At 45.8% G+C, this 22,135-nt stretch overlaps 5 protein-coding genes across 5 annotated transcripts; 2 read left to right on the top strand and 3 right to left on the bottom strand.

Moving 5' to 3' along the window:
* Positions 1–14: 14 nt before the first annotated feature.
* CCR75_008264 (uncharacterized protein) lies at positions 15–521 on the bottom strand (the record flags this gene model as incomplete). The annotated part of the gene is made up of 1 exon (XM_067966318.1): positions 15–521. One exon carries the CDS (start codon positions 519–521, stop codon positions 15–17), a length of 507 nt encoding a protein of 168 aa, XP_067823394.1.
* Positions 522–1,774: 1,253 nt separating this feature from the next.
* Positions 1,775–2,281, bottom strand: CCR75_008263 (uncharacterized protein; the record flags this gene model as incomplete). Its single annotated transcript, XM_067966317.1, has 1 exon — positions 1,775–2,281. One exon carries the CDS (start codon positions 2,279–2,281, stop codon positions 1,775–1,777), a length of 507 nt encoding a protein of 168 aa, XP_067823443.1.
* A 1,302-nt stretch (positions 2,282–3,583) lies between these two features.
* CCR75_008262 (uncharacterized protein) lies at positions 3,584–10,776 on the top strand (the record flags this gene model as incomplete). The annotated part of the gene is made up of 3 exons (XM_067966316.1): positions 3,584–3,800; positions 3,915–4,146; positions 10,610–10,776. Exons 1-3 carry the CDS (start codon positions 3,795–3,797, stop codon positions 10,774–10,776), a joined length of 405 nt encoding a protein of 134 aa, XP_067823444.1. The 5' UTR covers positions 3,584–3,794.
* A 24-nt stretch (positions 10,777–10,800) lies between these two features.
* On the top strand, positions 10,801–11,829 carry CCR75_008261 (uncharacterized protein; the record flags this gene model as incomplete). The annotated part of the gene is made up of 1 exon (XM_067966315.1): positions 10,801–11,829. One exon carries the CDS (start codon positions 10,801–10,803, stop codon positions 11,827–11,829), a length of 1,029 nt encoding a protein of 342 aa, XP_067823390.1.
* Positions 11,830–12,306: 477 nt separating this feature from the next.
* CCR75_008260 (uncharacterized protein) lies at positions 12,307–12,738 on the bottom strand (the record flags this gene model as incomplete). Its single annotated transcript, XM_067966314.1, has 1 exon — positions 12,307–12,738. The coding sequence occupies one exon, from the start codon at positions 12,736–12,738 to the stop codon at positions 12,307–12,309; it is 432 nt and encodes a 143-aa protein (XP_067823391.1).
* Between the last annotated feature and the right edge of the window lie 9,397 nt (positions 12,739–22,135).

Here is a 22,135-nt window from a genome sequence, read left to right as displayed (position 1 = left end):
TTGTTCTACGTGGCTTAAACGGAAAGCAAATCAACTCCTACATCGGCATCGATGTCAACAATGTTATCCAAGTGCAATGGCGTCTCCGCGTTTTGATGCTGTTCAGCACCGTGGTGGTTCAAAAGGCCGACTCCTTTTTCGCGCAACAGATCAATTGCAATTTCAAGACCGACGCCGATTTCGAGAAGGTCATCCAAGTGCAATGGTGACTCCCCGTTCTGATGTTGTAAGGCGCCGTTGTGGTGGCTCAAAAGGTCGACTCCGTCTTCGCGCAATAGCCCAAGTGCAAGTTCAAGTTTAGCGACGAGGTCGATATCAATGAGCCCGTCGTGTAGCTGCGAGTCCTGATTCAAAACCGTATCATCGCCGTTGTGGCCAACGTCTCCATCAGAATCGGTGTGCTCATAGTGTTTTCTCTTGTAATCCATCTTGTCGCTGTAGCCTTCACCGCTTACAGCGCCCTCCCTCAGGCCGCGTCTGTAACTTGCGATGCTGGATTCTACTTCTGAAAAGCCAGACATGATCAAAGCCGCAGTTGCGCATAGCGCGAAAGTTTTTTTGCAGGAAAGCATAATTGCGAAGGTTGGAGTGAAGGTGTTGAGCGTAAATCAAACAGGTCAATCTGCTTTTGACTGTTGTTTGCCCGGAGCGAGCAAATTGTAATATGAACCGAAGAAAGTTATCACGATTTCCTGCTTTACAACTGAGCGTAGTTTATCTACAAATTTATAGAAATATCACGCATAGCAAAAGTTGGACACATGAGGATGCATCTGCAGCGGTTGCATGGATCCAAGGCGACGTAACGCCCATATTGCCGTTATACTTTCGGCTTTAAGCTAGTGGTAGCTGTACTTTCGACCTCTCAGATCATATTTTTCGCAAGGTAATTGTTCTCTTACGAATGCATGCCAAGAATCGTTATAGACCATATGCCAAAGATGCTTTCAATTTAGGTTGGCGTATCGAAAAGGCAACTGAAATAATAAAAAATCCTTTCTGCGTGGCTTTGCGACCGCTCGAGGTTTTCGTGAAAAAATTATAAAAAACATCAAAGCAGCTTAGTAACTCAGAACTGATCACATAAACGGCCGACGGGAGATGAAGCTGTGCGTCTTGCGCATCTTTTGTGTTGTAGCCTTCAAGCGAAAGGGCAAAAACAAACTCGTTAATGTGGGTCGCACCCGTTAGGAAGGCCTTCAATACCTCACGCAAGATGTGATGATGTTGGTAATTGAAAAGACAATAACATGGTGATAGCCTCGTCAATGATTCACTCGGTCAGAGCCTGAAATCAGGCTCGTCCGGCGTAACGCATCACTAAAGCCTTTGAAAACAATATAGGGCGGATTGTAGTTGCTGCTGCCACGTAGCGATGCCACGCTAATGGCTTTTGGGAGAAGACCAATAACTTTAGAGCCACCAAGACCTTTCGAATTTATCAAACGGAAAGTACCGACCACCTTACGAGGGCATTCACTCAATCACAAAGAAATGTGTCGCTTATTGTTGGCACTTAGGCTGTATTCGGACGACTACAATTGATTGCTCAAAACCTGAACGATATGCTTCGACAACTACAAAACTTGGAAACTTCACTAGGAAAAAATATGAAAATGTAATAATCACATTGTATAATCTTTATCTGTTTCTACCGAACAACAACACTCGCGATGGTGGTGGTACTGCGGTGAATATACTTGTCATTTTCTGTCGATTGGCTATGCAAATGGAGGCGGCTACCAATTCACGGAGTCGAATTGTTCTACGTGGCTTAAACGGAAAGCAAATCAACTCCTACATCGGCATCGATGTCAACAATGTTATCCAAGTGCAATGGCGTCTCCGCGTTTTGATGCTGTTCAGCACCGTGGTGGTTCAAAAGGCCGACTCCTTTTTCGCGCAACAGATCAATTGCAATTTCAAGACCGACGCCGATTTCGAGAAGGTCATCCAAGTGCAATGGTGACTCCCCGTTCTGATGTTGTAAGGCGCCGTTGTGGTGGCTCAAAAGGTCGACTCCATCTTCGCGCAATAGCCCAAGTGCAAGTTCAAGTTTAGCGACGAGGTCGATATCAATGAGCCCGTCATGTAGCTGCGAGTCCTGATACAAAACCGTATCATCGCCGTTGTGGCCAACGTCTCCATCCGAATCGGTGTGTTCATAGTGTTTTCTCTTGTAATCCATCTTGTCGCTGTAGCCTTCACCGCTTACAGCGCCCTCCCTCAGGCCGCGTCTGTAACTTGCGATGCTGGATTCTACTTCTGAAAAGCCAGACATGATCAAAGCCGCAGTTGCGCATAGCGCGAAAGTTTTTTTGCAGGAAAGCATAATTGCGAAGGTTGAGGTGAAGGTGTTTAGCGTAAATCAAACAGGTCAATCTGCTTTTGACTGTTGTTTGCCCGGAGCGAGCAAATTGTAATATGAACCGAAGAAAGTTATCACGATTTCCTGCTTTACAACTGAGCGTAGTTTATCTACAAATTTATAGAAATATCACGCATAGCAAAAGTTGGACACATTAGGATGCATCTGCAGCGGTTGCATGGATCCAAGGCGACGTAACGCCTATTTTGCCGTTATTCTTTCGGCTTTAAGCTAGTGGTAGCTGTACTCTCGACCACACTTTTCGAGGTTTTGATCTTCCGAGGCAATGTATGTTGGATGACTGTATTATAAAGTAAATAGGAGCGTTTTACAAAAAATCATTTATAGTTGCTACCTGCCTTTCTAAAAAAACGGGAATTTATTCATCACAACTGTTTCATTTAATGCTACTTTTGCATCTGTCCTTTCGGCTGTGAAAAATCTTCTAAATTTATACAGCTGTCTCTTTACTCTTGAAGTCGACACGACCATTATGAGCCAAAGCCTCGGTGAATATTCGAATGCCGTCAGACAAGCGATGCGATACCCTAGTTATAAATAATCTGACGAAGACCAGCTATGCATACTGGGGAAGGCGAAGCTGACGATGCAGCTTGGTCGAGTAACGCTCATTTTGCCACTCACTTGCCGTCTGGTCATAAGAATCTCCGAGACAGACGAACATTATGCGTCTTTCATCGCCTCGTATTAAAAATCTCCCACGCATGTTGCCTGTAACGTTGCAGTGAACGCAATGTTTTAATGGAAGAGCAGGAAGCAGCCAACACCTATTTTTCGCCATTTTACAACTTGCTTGCTCTAACCTGCACATCCTCAATTCCAGCGAACATGTTACCCTGCAAAAAAAATGTGTTTTTTTGCGCGACCGTGGCTACTACCATATTTGGAATCGCTGCCTCTCGCAATTTGAATTACCATCGCAACCTGCAGCTGGGCGTAGACAACCCTGAAGGCCACGTCCTCGATAGCGACAAGCACATCTACTACTACAAGAAAAGGCTAGTAATTAATAATGGCATCGTATCCGACCCAAGCTTTGAACTCGAGAATTTTGACTCCCAATTGGCCGCAAAGGACCAATTTACGTTTGCGGGCACCAATGCTGATGGCGTTCAGGGATCGACACGAAACGTTGAAAGCGTCAAAGGCACTGCTGATGAAATCGTGAACGGTTTTGGCAACCTACAGAATTCCGAAATGCCATTAAACTCGGATGCAGGTGCCAATGCCGACCTCGGACAGTCCGCTGACTTCCAATTAACCGCAATTCACCATCATCACTCTGCAGGCGCCAGTGCTGATGACTTTCGGGGATTGGACAAAATTTTAAGCCGTTAAGACGCTGCTAACACAGCCGCTAACGCTATCGGCAACCTTCAGAATTCAGAAATGCCATTAAACTCGGATGCAGGTGCCAATGCCGACCTCGGACAGTCCGCTGACTTCCAATTGACGCAATTCACCATCATCACTCTGCAGGCGCCAGTGCTGATGACTTTCGGGGTATAGGACGAGACATTGATAGCGTTTTGTTGGAAATCATGGCGGCAACCTTCAAAGTGCCGATATGCCATTACATTCGGATGCTGGTGCCAACGCTGGCCTCGAACTTGCGTCACGCGTTCACCATGACGGTGTAGAATTTCCCCGCATCGCAAGTGAACAACTTAATGTCTTACACAATCAGCAAGTGCATGATCCGACGGTTCAGGTGACCGCGAGTAGTAAAACGGACCCGCTTTCCACCCGCCGTCTACGTTAGAAGAGCTAATTGTTTTAAATGGAAGTCCATTTGTCCAGCTCCTAATACACTTTAAATACTTCATCGTATGTGTTCTTGTCTGCTTTCAACAGTGATAGGCGGCACTTTTTCCTGCAAATTTGGCGTGTGCGAGACAATAAAGTTAAAGAAAATAATACATGGAGCAAGCATTGAAAAATACGGATAAACTTAACCTTGCATCAATTCTGGGCTTATTACATTTCAATACTTACATCAGGATTTAACAATGATCAGTTTAATCGAACACGTTTACAAATATTACAATACCCGGAAACGTTCAGTAAGTAAGCTAGCGCAGAAGAAGTCATTACGGCGCTTACACATTGAGAGGTTGTTCCCATGTCTAGGCAATGCATTGTAGCACAAACTTTAAAGACGCAAGGAGCCATGCAAATTAAGTTCTGTAGCGTTTCTGAACACTTATTCTATTTCTTATATTCTAATGAAGTAGACGACTACCGTGTTCTGGTTTCGTTTTTGTCAACTGCGGGAATAAAAAAGTGCAGTGCCATCGACGCAGAGCCACACACAAATGCCGAAGTCAGTAGTGCGCGCGGATCACGCAACTCACGCAGCATACAGACCAACCCGGCTGTAAAGCCTCCTGCAAATTCGTTCAGCACATCGTTTTTTTCGCGTGCTTTTTCCAGACTGCAGCTCACGCCTGCAAAAATCCCAAGAAAGCTGGCAAAGCCCAGCATGTTTCGTTTGCAAAGAGAGCTTAACAATTTGAAAGCATTACGCGTTTTGCAAGAACCTCCTCTCGTGACACTTTTCTGAGTCCACGTAGATTCCTTAGCGCTAGCCAGAATATATGCGTCCACGGCAATGGTCCAGGCCAGACCCGCGCCAAGTCCTCGGAAAACTAGCAGCGCCGTGGTTGACATGCAGTCTGCGGTCAACCTGTTATGTTCAATTGGTGCATTTAGTATCGTGTTTTGTTTTGCAAATGATGGGGTTCCTGATATCGATAGGATAGGGCACAGAACTCGCATTCTTAATGCAGCGCTTCTTAGACCCATTGGTCCCGAAAATGTATTCGTTTTTTCTTTATTTCTTAATAGAATTTGTCGCTTGCTGATTTTACGATGCAGCGGAATGACTCATACAAAGAAAATATTTATGTGTAGTTTTTACATAATTATAATAAGCAGACGGTGACTGGTATGGCAATCGTGTGTGGCGATTTCGGTTCTTTTGGGTATCTGGAATAGTTGTGGTGACTCCGGTTTGCGCGTGGTATGTCTGGTTAGAATGGTGCTGTCCAGTTAGCAGTTGGATGTTTGTGTGGCAGCTCTCTCAATGATGATGAGACTAACCCCAATTGTTTGGTTGCTTCGTGTTTCGTTCGTCCTTTACTTTTGGTAGATCAGACGCGGTAGGGGGCGAGTCTTTTTACTGTAAGTGCAGTTGTCTGTAGCGTTGCGATATTGTCCACAGTTGGTGTTCAGGATTGCTTGTGGCTGGTGGTACTGCTGGGACGGGGAGATGTCGCTCTCGTTGCTATGGTTGTCTCGTTCTTCAGGGTGTTCGGCTCCATGCCCTGCTGCAGGGCGATGGTGATGGCGTTTTGTCGCTCGGAGAGCTTCTTGTTTCCGGATCGAGGCTTCGCTGGTTTGGATCGGTAGTCGGTGCGACCACGTAAATTGGTGTTGCCGTCGCTTGGTGATAATGACGTCCTCATGCCGGATAATATTTTTTTCAAGCTTGTGTGATTTGCTCCGTGTCGTCTGTATCGGGGCGATGGTGAGCCTTGACTCGCGGTGTATCGCGTTCTGCGTTTCGGTAAGCATAGTGCTTATGTGGTCACGGTTGGTAGGGTTTGAGGTGCCCTTTCATTGCCGGCTGCGACTTGCCCAAATGTTGTCGTTCGTGGGTTTCGTTCTGTTTTGCATTCTCGTTGGAGCGGACGTCGTAGTGGGCCAGTCTTGGTACGGGATGCGAGTTGGGCTGTAGCGTGGCGATATCGTGTCCACAGCTGGTATTCAGTGACCGCGTGCCCATGGTCCCACAGCTGAGACGGGGAGATGTCGAGAGCTGCTCGTTGCGACCTCGTTGTCTCGCTCTTCACGGTGAGCCGATCAATGACCTGCTACAGTGGCGATGCGAGATGGCGCTTTGTCGATCGGAAAGCTTCTTGTTTCAGGAACAGGAGGATACGATGATTGGGAACCGTAGCCGGTGCTGACCACGAAAATTGGTGGAGCCGTCGATTGGAAAAAAAGACGACCTCATGCCGGATAAGACTTCGCTCCACAAATTGAGTGACGACCTCCGTGACCCCTGGACCGGCGGCGATGGTGAGCCTTCGAATACCCAATATATCCCGTTCTGCGGTTAGGTAAGCACCTAGGAGCTTATGTGGTCACGGTCGGCAGCGCTTGACGTGCCTCTTACATTGCCCGCTCCGACTTGTTCCCAAATGTTGTCGTGAGTGAGAGGAGGTCGGTTTCGCAGTCTCAATGGAGTCGGACATCCTACTGGATTGCCCACGTCAAGTGACGGCGACGCGAGTAAGAGTATGATCGCCCATTCCCGAAATTTGGCATGCGAATGACGAGGAGCGTCCGGGGTCCGCCAAAGACGAATTCATGGAGCCCTGTCCGCTGGATATGGAGTTGCTCGAGAGACGTCAGGTATTCTATCGTACTTGGAGCGAGACAGTCTCGTCGCATGTGGAGTGAGAACTCAAGAGCAAAGAATTATCTTTATTGATTTTGACTTAAATAATTCCAATGATACCAAATATAATATTATTGATGCAATAAGACATTAGCTCTATTGATTGGATGATTTTAGTCTAAATCAACCCCGCCATCTTTACAAGACAAGATAATGCGATGCGCAAGGATGCGCCATACTTAATTAGAGATTAATAGAATAAGTTCAGTCGTAGATAAAAGATCATTACGTAGGAAACTAAATATATTAATACAGTTTTACATTTCCCTAATTCTAATCCATTGAATTACGTTTTGGTAGCTAAAGACCCTTAGCTACCTAGATCCCTTCCGCTGTACTCTTGTGCAGTGAAGTTTTGAGGCACCCAACCTACACTGTAATCAGTGTAAGGTTAAATAGTATTGATCAGTACTAGTGAAAGGTGCTCCGTCACACATGGGGGCACGTTGTAGTCCGTTCAACGGCCCACACACGTTCCATCCAACATGGACATGTTGGATGATGAAGAAGGGAGCTTTCAAGCCCCTCAAGAAGGTTATCATGGAACGCGTGAGAGGTTTTCTCATTTCAGTGACCTCGAATGGAGAGCGATCGAACGAACAAGTTCGGTCGTAGGCGGGCCAGCCATTGGCGCCATGTTGCTCACTCTGGGCAGAGATGAACAGCTTGCGGCCATAGCCGAGTTCATTTAACACGAACTCGACGGGGCTCAAGAGAAAGTAGCCTTGCTTCACGAGCAAGGCTTTCAGCACACGGAGGTGTTGAGAGAACAGTGCTCAACAGATAAAACCTGTTGAGACAGCAGCATTTACATGCTGCTAATTGGCCGACGCTTCCATGTCGACCCGAAAGCTTAAAGATCGAAATCTCTAAGTTTAAGGCAGTCGAGGGCGACTCCCTTTTGAGATGGTTCGTCGGATTGAACGACGAACCATCGAAGATCGCCGTATCAGTGATAATGCGACGAAAGTAAGATTTAGCATGTCCAATTTAGCTGGACGTGCCAAATTTTGAGCTTTAAGGCTCAAGCTTAACGACCCATTAGTCTTTGGCTTGTATGAGGTCTTTAAGACCCGGCTCAGACAAATATTTGAGCCGCCACGTGCCGAATTCAGGGCTCGAGTCGAGCTCCTGGATTTGAAGCAGGGCAAGCGTGACATTCACGCTTACGCCCAACATACACGATACCTGATCAGTTGTATCATTAGTCATCCACCGACCTCTCGCTAGGAGTGGTGGAGGACGCGGATCCGACGCTGTTGTGAAATTGTAACGGCAAGGCAGATTGTCAAAAAAGGGTCGGGGTCAGTAGGTGCGGAGCGCCCTACTGATCCAGCAACGTCAAAAGATTTTGCAGGTCTTTTGACTAAAGTTGCTCCTCACACACAAACATTGTGTGTAACTGCCCCAGGGGATGAGGTTAGCCTCATCACCCTGAAAATATAAGTGTCAAATAAGTTGCCACTTAAGTTATCGATTGTAGGGCATCGAATAATTTTACTAGACGCCAATCGCTAGAAGATCGCAGACTCAAATTTATTGAGCGCGATATCCTACTAGCGAGGATGACAGTGCGCCTAGCAACAGTCGCATCTGTGACGGTTAAGAAACGTGTAAGTAATATCCAATACACTTCAAAACGGTAAACAGTACGATGATGATTTCATCGTATTAGATTTCAATGACAAATTTGATGTCATCCTTGGATTACCATGGCTCAGAAAGTACGAGCCATGTATAAATTGGCAGCATTAAGCCGTGACGATGCATGTCTCTTGTTCATCAGATGGCCAACTGGGGTGCACCTGCCACTGTGAATAAAAGTAATTATTTAAAGTCGATGCGTGATATTTTTGCAGAGGAAGAGCGTTTGGCACAGGAGCGTCACTCACGTACACTAGTACGTGCAGAAGAAGACTCTCCTTATAATACTTGCTTTAGAGAGTGTTAAATGTGCTGTATACTAATACACAATATGTAATAAAGCCAAGTCCCTGCGCTCGGCCACCTCCCGATGATGGTCGAAGAGGTAGGGGAAATGAGCTTAATCAATATTGAGGCTCATCCTCACTGCACGCTTAAAGTATTTCAGCAAACACGCAATATTGTAGCGATGCTCGAGTTTTTCATAGAATCCCGTGTGGTCGGCATCACCATACAAGGCTAAAAGGCAAGGCGCAAGATGTTGCTGGGCCATGCAGAAACACTGACTTTCAATAGGAGGATATACTGAATGCCAGAATATTCACACCACCAACGTGTAGCTCGCTCTAGACGCGCCGCTTGTTATCTCGGTTACTCTAGCGATCTCTGTGCACTCACACGGCGACAGATATACCACCTAAAAGGGGCAAAGCTGGTTTAACGTCTGTATAGACACTACTCAGCCACACGATCCGCGTTAAAACGCCGCCGGCGCATAGTGCCTCACGAGCGCAGCTCCCACTTGACGAGTTCGACACGCCCATGATGGATCAGGATGCATCCAAGGACATTGAAGATGTGGAACTGGTGCACACAAATCAAGTTGGAAAGCTTGCGGGTTTTGTTTCAAATTTGCTGCATAGAAGCGCTTCTCGAACCACCGTAAGATGAAAGGGGTTCGACCGAGTTGTCTCGTCGTTGGCGAGGGTATCAAGAATCTTTACTTCTAAAAAGAAGGCGCCTCTTTGGTAGACAAAGCCGTCGTCCTAGTTACGGGCTTTGACTGTCCCTGAAGCTCACGGGATGGGTCAATGCCGCTCGCTCCAATCGCATGTCGTGGGTCGATAATGTCGATCCCCAGGACCCGCATGTGAGACCCTCGTGGCGCAACCGACGCTAATTAATTGAGCGGGTATTGGCCTTGATCTCCGTTCTAAGCGCCAACAAGCTTGCTTCAATGGTCTTGACTTTCTTCTGGTGGGCTTCGGCTTCCAGAGGCTTGTAGCCCAGGTATGGGAAAGTCTGCTGCACATGCTGTTTCCGGTTGGCGCGGGGTTTGAACCCTACTAGACCTTTAAGTCGACATGTCAGTCCTTGACGACTGCACCAGGGTTGGACCCCTGCTCTCACACCTCAAGTCTCCGATCTGGTCCATCTTGTTTGAGGTTTCAAAGCCAATGCCAAATCTAACGCCAATATTACGACCATCATCAGCACCAATACCTTGGCCGACACCAACGCCATGTCGGCTGTAGAAGCTAGTCCTAGTAGCTCCCTGTCGCAAGAAGATGTTTGACAGAATGATTCCCTGGACGTGGATTCAAAGACGATGATTTAGATTGGATTGATGCTTCATCAGCTTCCTAAAAAGCCGAAATAAATCGAACAGTGAAACGGGGTGTCCGTTGCACAAGTATTATCTCCTATGAGAGGCATAATTAATGTATGTCCTATAAGAGGAAAAAATATTTGGAAGCACAAAATTATTATCATTACTGATTTTAACTTGATAGTTCCAATATTACCAACTTTGGTAATATTGACGCAATAAGACATTTGTTCTATTGATTAATTGATTAAAGTTTGTATCAATCCCATTTGGGCACTGCCGACTTGTACTGCTTNAAAAAACGGGAATTTATTCATCACAACTGTTTCATTTAATGCTACTTTTGCATCTGTCCTTTCGGCTGTGAAAAATCTTCTAAATTTATACAGCTGTCTCTTTACTCTTGGAGTCGACACGACCATTATGAGCCAAAGCCTCGGTGAATATTCGAATGCCGTCCGACAAGCGATTCGATGCCCTAGTTATGAATGATCTGACGAAGACCCAGCTATGCATACTGGGGAAGGCGAAGCTGACAATGCAGCTTGGTCGAGTAACGCTCATTTTGCCACTCACTTGCCGTCTGGTCATAAGAATCTCCGAGACAGACGAACATTACGCGTCTTTCATCGCCTCGTATTAAAAATCTCCCACGCATGTTGCCTGTAACGTTGCAGTGAACGCAATGTTTTAATGGAAGAGCAGGAAGCCAACACCTATTTTTCGCCATTTTACAACTTGCTTGCTCTAACCTGCACATCCTCAATTCCAGCGAACATGTTACCCTGCAAAAAAAATGTGTTTTTTTGCGCGACCGTGGCTACTACCATTTTTGGTATCGCTGAGGCGGCCTCTCGCAATTTGAATTACCATCGCAACCTGCAGCTGGGCGTAGACAACCCTGAAGGCCACGTCCTCGATAGCGACAAGCACATCTACTACTACAAGAAAAGGCTAGTAATTAATAATGGCATCGTATCCGACCCAAGCTTTGAACTCGAGAATTTTGACTCCCAATTGGCCGCAAAGGACCAATTTTCGTTTGCGGGCACCAATGCTGATGGCGTTCAGGGATCGACACGAAACGTTGAAAGTATCAAAGGCACTGCTGATGAAATCGTGAACGGTTTCGGCAACCTACAGAATTCAGAAATGCCATTAAACTCGGATGCAGGTGCCAATGCCGACCTCGGACAGTCCGCTGACTTCCAATTAACCGCAATTCACCATCATCACTCTGCAGGCGCCAGTGCTGATGACTTTCGGGGATTGGGACAAAATTTTGAAGCCGTTGAAGACGCTGCTAACACAGCCGCTAACGCTATCGGCAACCTTCAGAATTCAGAAATGCCATTAAACTCGGATGCAGGTGCCAATGCCGACCTCGGACAGTCCGCTGACTTCCAATTGAACGCAATTCACCATCATCACTCTGCAGGCGCCAGTGCTGATGACTTTCGGGGTATAGGACGAGACATTGATAGCGTTTTGGTTGGAAATCATGGCGGCAACCTTCAAAGTGCCGATATGCCATTACATTCGGATGCTGGTGCCAACGCTGGCCTCGAACTTGCGTCACGCGTTCACCATGACGGTGTAGAATTTCCCCGCATCGCAAGTGAACAACTTAATGTCTTACACAATCAGCAAGTGCATGACCCGACGGTTCAAGTGACCGCGAGTAGTAAAACGGACCCGCTTTCCACCCGCCGTCTACGTTAGAAGAGCTAATTGTTCCAAATGGAAGTCCATTTGTCCAGCTCATAATACACTTTAAATACTTCATCGTATGTGTTCTTGTCTGCTTTCAACAGTGATAGGCGGCACTCTTTCCTGCAATTTTGGCGTGTGCGAGACAATAAAGTTAAAGAAAATAATACATGGAGCAAGCGTTGAAAAATACGGATAAACTTAACTTTGCATCAATTCTGGGCTCATCACGTTTCAATACTTATATCAAGATTTAATAATGATCAATTTAATCGAACACGTTTACAAATATTACAATACCCGGAAACGTTCAGTAAGTAAACTTAACGCAGAAGAAGTCAATGCGGCGCTCACACATTTGAAGGTCGTTCCCAGTCTAGGCAATGCATTGTAGCACAAACTTAAAAAGACGCAAGGAGCAATGCAAATTTAGTTCTGTAGCGTTTCTGAACGCTTATTCTATTTCTTATATTCGAATGAAGTAGACGACTACCGTGTTCTGGTTTCGTTTTTGTCAACTGCGGGTATAAAAAAGTGCAGTGCCATCGACGCAGAGCCACACACAAATGCCGAGGTCAGTAGTGCGCGCGGATCACGCAACTCACGTAGCATACAGACCAACCCGGCTGTAAAGCCTCCTGCAAATTCGTTCAGCACATCGTTTTTTTCGCGTGCTTTTTCCAGACTGCAGCTCACGCCTGCAAAAATCCCAAGAAAGCTGGCAAAGCCCAGCATGTTTCGTTTGCAAAGAGAGCTTAACAATTTGAAAGCATTACGCGTTTTGCAAGAACCTCCTCTCGTGACACTTTTCTGAGTCCACGTAGATTCCTTAACGCTAGCCAGAATATAAGCGTCCACGGCAATGGTCCAGGCCAGACCCGCGCCAAGTCCTCGGAAAACTAGCAGCGCCGTGGTTGACATGCAGTCTGCGGTCAACCAGTTATGTTCAACTGGTGCATTTAGTGTCGTGTTTTGTTTTGCAAATGATGGGGTTCCTGATATCGATAGGATTGGGCACAGAACTCGCATTCTTAATGCAGCGCTTCTTAGACCCATTGGTCCCGAAAATGTATTCGTTTTTTCTTTATTTCTTAATAGAATTTGTCGCTTGCTGATTTTACGATGCAGCGGAATGACTCATACAAAGAAAATATTTATGTGTAGTTTTTACATAATTATAATAAGCAGACGGTGACTGGTATGGCAATCATGTAGCTGCCGCGATTTGCGCCATGTCGTCTGGGTATCGGGCCAATAGTCGTGCCGTGACTCGCGGCGAAGCGCGTGATACGGTACGGTAAGAATACTGCTCAAGCCAACCCACCAGTTGGTAAGGTTTGTGAGGCACGCCCTCCCAATGACGAATGAGACCAACCCAAACTGCTTGGGCGCTCCTGGGTTTCCTTCTGTCCTTGACATTCGCGGTACGAGCAGACGCCGTAGGGGGCCAGTCTTGGTACCAGAAGTCCAGTTGGGCTGTAGCGTGGCGATATCGTGTCCACAGCTGGTATTCAGTGACCGCGTGCCCATGGTCCCACAGCTGAGACGGGGAGATGTCGAGAGCTGCTCGTTGCGACCTCGTTGTCTCGCTCTTCACGGTGAGCCGATCAATGACCTGCTACAGTGGCGATGCGAGATGGCGCTTTGTCGATCGGAAAGCTTCTTGTTTCAGGAACAGGAGGATACGATGATTGGGAACCGTAGCCGGTGCTGACCACGAAAATTGGTGGAGCCGTCGATTGGAAAAAAAGACGACCTCATGCCGGATAAGACTTCGCTCCACAAATTGAGTGACTACCTCCGTGACCCCTGGACCGGCGGCGATGGTGAGCCTTCGAATACCCAATATATCCCGTTCTGCGTTTAGGTAAGCACCTAGGAGCTTATGTGGTCACGGTCGGCAGCGCTTGACGTGCCTCTTTCATTGCCCGCTCCGACTTGTTCCCAAATGTTGTCGTGAGTGAGAGGAGGTCGGTTTCGCAGTCTCAATGGAGTCGGACATCCTACTGGATTGCCCACGTCAAGGGACGGCGATGCGAGTAAGAGTATGATCGCCCATTCCCGAAATTTGGCATGCGAATGACGAGGAGCGTCCGGGGTCCGCCAAATACGAATTCATGGAGCCCTGTCCGCTGGATATGGAGTTGCTCGAGAGACGTCAGGTATTCTATCGTACTTGGAGCGAGACAGTCTCGTCGCATGTGGAGTGAGAACTCAAGAGCAAAGAATTATCTTTATTGATTTTGACTCAAATAATTCCAATGATACCAAATATAATATTATTGTTGCAATAAGACATTAGCTCTATTGATTGGATGATTTTAGTCTAAATCAACCCCGCCATCTTTACAAGACAAGATGGTGCGATGCGCAAGGATGCGCCATACTTAATTAGAGATTAATAGAATAAGTTCAGTCGTAGATAAAAGATCATTACGTAGGAAACTAAATATATTAATACAGTTTTACATTTCCCTATTTCTAATCCATTGAATTACGTTTTGGTAGCTAAAGACCCTTAGCTACCTAGATCCCTTCCGCTGTACTCTTGTGCAGTGAAGTTTTGAGGCACCCAACCTACACTGTAATCAGTGTAAGGTTAAATCGGATTGATCAGTACTAGTGAAAGGTGCTCCGTCACACGTGGGGGCACGTTGTAGTCCGTTCAACGGCCCACACACGTTCCATCCAACATGGACATGTTGGATGAGGAAGAAGGGAGCTTTCAAGCCCCTCAAGAAGGTTATCATGGAACGCGTGAGAGGTTTTCTCATTTCAGTGACCTCGAATGGAGAGTGATCGAACGAACAAGTTCGGTCGTAGGCGGGCCAGCCATTGGCGCCATGTTGCTTACTCTGGGCAGAGATGAACAGCTTGCGGCCATAGCCGAGTTCATTTAACACGAACTCGACGGGGCTCAAGAGAAAGTAGCCTTGCGTCACGAGCAAGGCTTTCAGCACACGGAGGTGTTGAGAGAACAGTGCTCAACAGATAAAACCTGTTGAGACAGCAGCATTTACATGCTGCTAATTGGCCGACGCTTCCATGTCGACCCGAAAGCTTAAAGATCGAAATCTCTAAGTTTAAGGCAGTCGAGGGCGACTCCCTTTTAAGATGGTTCGTCGGATTGAGCGACGAATTATCGAAGATCGCCGTATCAGTGATAATGCGACGAAAGTAAGATTTAGCATGTCCAATTCAGCTGGACGTGCCAAATTTTAAGCTTTAAGGCTCAAGCTGAACGACCCATTATCTTTGGGTTGTATGAGGTCTTTAAGACCCGGCTCAGACAAATATTTGAGCCGCCACGTGCCGAATTCAGGGCTCGAGTCGAGCTCCTGGATTTGAAGCAGGGCAAGCGTGACATTCTCGCTTACGCCCAACATACACGATACCTGATCAGTTGTATCATTAGTCATCCACCGACCTCTCGCTAGGAGTGGTGGAGGACGCGGATCCGACGCTGTTGTGAAATTGTAACGGCGAGGCAGATTGTCAAAAAAGGGTCGGGGTCAGTAGGTGCGGAGCGCCCTACTGATCCAGCGACGTCAAAAGATTTTGCAGGTCTTTTGACTAAAGTTGCTCCTCACACACAAACATTGTGTGTAACTGCCCCAGGGGATGAGGTTAGCCTCATCACCCTGAAAATATAAGTGTCAAATAAGTTGCCACTTAAGATGTCGATTGTAGGGCATCGAATAATTTTACTAGACGCCAATCGCTAGAAGATCGCAGACCCAAATTTATTGAGCGCGATATCCGTCTAGCGAGGATGACAGTGCGCCTAGCAACAGTCGCATCTGTGACGGTTAAGAAACGTGTAAGTAACATCCAATACACTTCAAAACGGTAAACAGTACGATGATGATTTCATCGTATTAAATTTCAATGACAAATTTGATGTCATCCTTGGATTACCATGGCTCAGAAAGTACGAGCCATGTATAAATTGGCAGCATCAAGCCGTGACGATGCATGTCTCTTGTTCATCAGATGGCCAACTGATGAACGTCTTAGGGCGTCCATAAGCGTGTAGATGTCCTACGAGTGAGTGCGATAGCCTCACTTGTGGTTCGGTCGTTTGCATAACTGTACAAGACCTCAGTAACACCTTGTGGAGTTAGATCCCGACGCCTGTGCACAAGCACAGGCAGTATCGAAGGTCCACCATTATGACGTGAACATAATTACCGACGGCTTTGCACAAGCACACACAGCGTCGAAGTTCGACCCTTCGAATAAGTTGAGCGGTACGAAAGAAGGATGCTTGCTTGAAAAGCACATCCAAGTAAGTTTAAAACGCCAGTCTACAAGAGACGGTGCGAAAGTATTCCCCCAAATAAATTCTGTAAAATTAGTATCCGGAAACCTGTGGTCAAAGATTCCCAGGTACCTTTGAAAATAGGTTCCAAAGAAGAAACTGAGACAATTAATGTCTTAGTAAACAATTGATCCTGCGTAGGCGCTTATACACTTGATCTCTTAGCGCCTACGATGTTAACCTCGGAGATAACTCAATTTCTTACGCTAGAACCGAAACGGTTCTTGAGTGATCTTCGTAGCGGCAAAGTCAAGCAGATCTGCGTACTTGTCTTGGATGACAACTACGTGGCCGATATTCGGTCGGCAATAGTATTTTCTGAGAACGAACGGATTCTCAGTAGCTAATCGATGGACGAAATTGTCCTCGATGAGAAGACTCAGATTGAACGTTTCACGTTTCAATCCTGAGAATCTTTGAAGACATATCCTTTATATAACAATTGTGTAAGGATGTCTTCCCTAAATCAGTACCGTGCTTATTGCCTAAGTATAAAGGCACTCTCGACAGGAAATTTGACCTAATCCCAGGGTTCGAAATCCTGTGTGATGAAGCAATGGCCAATCCTTCGTGAACAAGTAATAGCGATCGACACTTTCCTTGCCGAACGCTTAGCAGCGGGCCATGTGATATAATCAAATTCCCCACATAGCTCTCCGACCTTCTGCGTGCGTAAAGCAACAAGAGGATGGCGGATTGTTCGTGCATTCAATAAACTGAACGCTGCAACGGTACCGGCTCAAACGCCGATACCCCAAAAAGACGTAATGATTACTGGTAGGTCAAACAGTACTATATTTTCGTCAATGTATCTGATGAATAAATTCTATCAGATTTTTCTGCGCGAATAGGATATCCCGCTTACAGCAGATGCACCCAGAGCGGTATGCTGTTGGAGTGGCTAATCATGCCACAGGGACTTAATAATGCCCCTGCTACATTCAACAATTGTGTTAATGTCGGTGCGGGATTTCGCACCGAATCATTTGATGATGTCTTCGTTCCTAGCAGTGCCATCAATGGAAAGTCGAATTTTGAAGTGCATCGACCCACGTCCGAAAGGATCTTACACTAATGCGTAAGCACAAGTTGTATGCAAATCTCAAGTAGCGTATACTCGGCGTAAGCGAAATGCCACTAATTGGGTGCATCGTGGTTAAACATGGGATCGCCCTGATACGGAAAAGATAGGCGATCACAGATTGGCCTGCGCCAAGTAATATAACGGGACTTCGTAATTTTCTCGGCTTAGCGGCGTACCTGCACAGGTACTCACACAATTACGCCAAAATGACAGTACATATTTCTTCTTTGTTGAAAAAAATGTTTCCTGCACAAGTGGCCACGCCGGTATGAATTCGTCCGCAAGTACATACGTGCTTGCGGACTTTGTCAACGGGTGAAGCCCAGTGCTTCATCCCGTGCTCCGTTACAACCTCTGCCTGTTTCGGGCAGAATGTTGGCAATCTGTATCTATGGACTTCGTCTTTGGTTTTACCGAAGACAAACAGAAGTATTCTTGTTTTTGTTGATCGTTTCAGCAGAATGGTACATCTTGCTTCAGTACCGGAGTCGATCACAGCCAACGGACGTCCTCGTGATTTTGTTAACCCGATATCTCGGCTCCATGGGTTACACCGCGAACTGGTCCTAGATCGAGACCCTGGATTCACAGCGGAATTTTGGCAAACTGTGTTCAAACCACTTGGAGCGCAGTTGAAAATGTCAATCACTATCGTCCTGAAACAGATGGTCAGACGGAGCGGGGAAACCATATTTTCGAAGAAATACTTCGCGGATACGTCCATTCCTTAAAGATTTGAGATGAGTTCTTGCCGATAGTAGAATAGCCATCAACAATTCGGTGCATGCTTCCTCAAAACATACACCATTTTTCGTGAATGGCTTACGCCACTCACGTATAACTACCCTGTTTGAGAGTAACCCGTATTCAAGGGGGAGAGGGACTCGTTCGAGCAAAGACCTTCAAGCTTTTGATCATCACGCTTTAGCCCTAAGGTCAATGCAAGCAATACCAGTTTTGAGCAAACTAACATTAAAGTGGACAAACTCAGTAATAACAACAATGCTATTACTGACTTTGACAACGATGCTGAAAGACTCAGCATCCAAAACAATACTATTAATGAGAATGATAATATTTTCAATAATGAAGAGATTAATATCTCTGCAGTGCGAGCCGGTCGCACTGAAACACAAATAAATTGAGTCAGCAAGTGGTTTCCTGCTGGCTTAAAAAGTATTGCTCCGTTTCGTACAGGATTTCATCGCTAATGCGATGGACTGACAGAAACGGAACTCAGAAAAAAATGGAAGAGCAAACATATTTTCACTCATCTTTTACCGTGGCTATAACATAATCCTGTTCTTGATCAGTTAAAGAATGATACATTGGCAGAGATATAGTTTTTTTATAATATTCTTCAGAATTTAAAAATTGCCCCCAACCAAATCCTATTGAGGCTTACCCGACCACTTAAAATTTAAATTTATCAAAATTAATGACCTAGTCCTATTGTCGACGGTAAATTTACCAAAGCACGTGGTGACGAATGTAGGCAGCCCTCGCATTATAGTTGGAAACCTCGTTCCCAACTGATGTTGGACGTCCCGGGTCTCCTCTTGCAGTACGAGGTTGCGTCATTAATCGAATCGCATGATGAGGACAACGACGTCCGCAATTCTCGCATCACGTTGGCCTTGTATAGCAAAGAAGCCTGGATACTAGCGTCCGATGGCTCTTTAAACCAGAATTCTTGAAGGCGAAGCTCATGCTGATGCCACAAGAGAGCAACCATTAAAGAGATTAAACAAGCCGTGATCTTTACTCACCCTCTCTTTTTCTTAAGCTCACACCATCCAGTTTTTAGCCAATTCAAGGTCATAATTACAGCCCAAGGCCACCTGCTGACGTGCAGTATTCCTTAAGCCTGCGTAAGGAAGAATATGCACTAAGGTGCACAAGTTCATGGTTGTATGCACCATAATCTATCTCCAACTTCCAAGCTCTTTGGTCCTTACGCTTTAAAATGACTTCGAAAGGACAGTTAAAGCACTTATGGCTTCGTTTGCTTAAAAAAAAATTTCCGCGCGGTCTGGGCATTAGGGATACCAGCATTCTCGCAATTAAAAACCTTTACTCGCACTTCGTTTTCAGGAAGGTTTCCAACTTTTCTGGACCGCGCAACTTTCAATTAAAAGCCGTCAGATTATGCCGCAGCTCTAATGGCTTGTTCACCATCCTCAAGTGAAATCCACGTAGATTCCAGCTTATAATATACATTTTTCAGGAAAGTGAATGATTGACGGTAGATTTTGATGTTGCTAGTCGTGCGCGGAGATTTAAACGTTGCTGATCATGCACGGAGATTTTGACGTCGATATATTTTATGATATGTGATGGGCTCTAATCATGACATTTGATTGGCTAAAAATTGATGGGGTGAGTTTCGGAAAAAGAGAGGGTGAGTTAATGAATTCCCTATCCGTTATAGAAGACATCTTGACTTTATTTGTCATTTTGTCTGTTCTTAAATCTTTTAAAATCCGTGAAAATCTTGACCGGACGGAGAGTAATCATGGTAAGCCAAGATCGCCTGTTGACGTTCGAGCGTTATCATGCTCGCTCAAAGAGCCAACTGGACCTCTCGATAAGGATGCAGCAATCTTCGGCGAGCCGACTTGCTCGGCGCGAGCGCCTTCCAATCCATATGGGAGGGGTCCCTACAAGGCTTAAGTAAGGCAACGAGAAAACTAGGACTAGATGCGTTCGCAGCTTGCTTCGAAGGTTTAACGTACACGCTAAGCCCTTCTTAGCCACGACCGTAAATGGTCCAATAGAGAGTGAACGCAATTTAGTCTTAAATGCCGCAGGCACTAAGTTTGAAGGTATGTTTTAAGCGTTTAATAAGACCCTGTCATCGACTGCGTAATGATCAAAACAACTTGTGCCTTGAGTACCCACTTCATTTTGTTGCTTGTCTTGGCTCCTAGCCATAGTATCCTGCACATTACGCAGGACATCTAATCGCGCTGCGAAAAATTCTCTTGCCTGCTTCTTAACCGTAACAGCGCTGATATCAACAAGCCGAGCGATCTTTATCGAAGCTAAATTGCCACTGGCAAATCGTGTTGTCGAAACACACACGATCGATAGACAGCCTCGCTGTAGGTTCACCATCAATGGAATCCGAAACAGCCGCTAAGTGTGCCATTTTGCTCAATCGGTCAACAAAGACCACAATGCGCCCGAACCTTTCGGTTGGCGAAACATAGAATCCATACTGAGGGATTCCCAGCACCAATGGATACGGGCAAACTGGCAAGTGGGGCACGAGTCGACGATTATTTTTTGGCACGTCTCGCTTGTGCGCATATAAGTGCTTACTTATTTGTAGAGTTTAGTGTACCAGTATTCTGGCCGACGCAGCCTTGATTCTTCTCTCAACTGAGATGAATAAATCATGTGCCTAATAAAGGGTTCGATACTTTAGTTTCTCATTCTGAGGAACTACGATGCGGAGGATCCGCTTTATGGGTGGATTAGCACAAAGTCATTATCGATAGAATATCGATGTAACCTCGCATTCAAGCGTGCCGACAATATAATCTCCGGGATTTCGAAATTTACTCCCAACAACTCATTCTGCCGGAAGGTAGAAATTGTAGAGGTGCACGGGATGAAGGGCTAGGCCTCACCCGAGGAGACACCGCTCAAGCACGAATATACTTGCGCACGAACTGATACTGGTGAGGCCAGTAAAAGTCGCGACTTATTGTCCATGCGTCTTTACGCACGGCTATAAATACTTTACACAACTTGCAAATAATGGCGAGATGGTTGTCTTTAATCGCGAAGTATAACTTCTACGTGGAATATAAACCAGGACGACTTAATGTTGTCGCTGATTCGTTATCAGGCCGACCTGATTTCGAGCCAGCTGCGAACTCCAACAGTAGAAATAATCCTACTGTTGCACACTCGTTACAAGTGTTCCATCATCATTTGTTTGATGACATAAAGAAAGCCTACACAGAAGACAAAGACCTTCTGCGTTTAATGGAGTCATCTGATGAATCCACCTGATAAATCTTTTAAAGATTTACCAGCTTTATATCGATCGTCATCAGATCGATACACAACAAAAGCGATTTAGCTTAGCTTTCAGGTGCGACGGAAGGTCTGAACTTAGTAGGTCAGCACGCATCCGAGCGATTCTGTTCCCAAAACAGACGCTTAGCCAGACTATGCTATCTTCCGAATAATAATAGTAATGTAACACAACGGCTTACTGTACTACACAGCCGTTGTCGGCGACACTTCGCGTGTCGTCGTCCCAACTCACAATAATTTGCGCATCCGAGACACTTCGAGGTTATGTCCAAATGTATTCGAATTGGAGCGAGTCTTTACCGATGGTCGTATAAGCCATCAACGATTCGGTTCATGCATCTACAGAGAACAACCAGACTTAATGACCGTCCATTCTGACTTGGTGGAAATTTCTCAAAAAAGATAGGAAAATGGACTCTGAAGGTGAAAAATCCACTACATTTTGATAAACCTTCCTCTCATTCACCTGGTCACCCATCCCACAAAAAGCTTTAAGCTTAAGGGGCCAAAGGATGTAAAGAACATGACTCTTGCTGGCATTAAACCACTGGGGATTTTGTCGACAATACGCAAAACAAACTGCGGTCACGTGCTTGCCTCCGGATCATCTACAGCGAACGAGTTAAAGTGCAAACTGAGATATTAGCAGGAAGAACACCCCTACATACACTTCTTGATGATTTGAGAGACAGCAATTCCATGTATTTGTCGGATCAGATGACCAGGCAAGGATCACAGCTCTCGTTTTTGCTCACAAAGCAAGCATACAACTCGCTTAACACAATTATCATGTAATCCTCATGGATTGCACTTGCAAAATAAACAGATATCATCTTCCATTTCTGCATTTTGTTGACATAACC

The sequence above is a fragment of the Bremia lactucae genome, linkage group LG17 (assembly GCF_004359215.1).
Source record: "Bremia lactucae strain SF5 linkage group LG17, whole genome shotgun sequence".
NCBI classification, from domain to species: domain Eukaryota; phylum Oomycota; class Peronosporomycetes; order Peronosporales; family Peronosporaceae; genus Bremia; species Bremia lactucae.
This window is presented reverse-complemented; position numbering and strand designations above follow the sequence as displayed.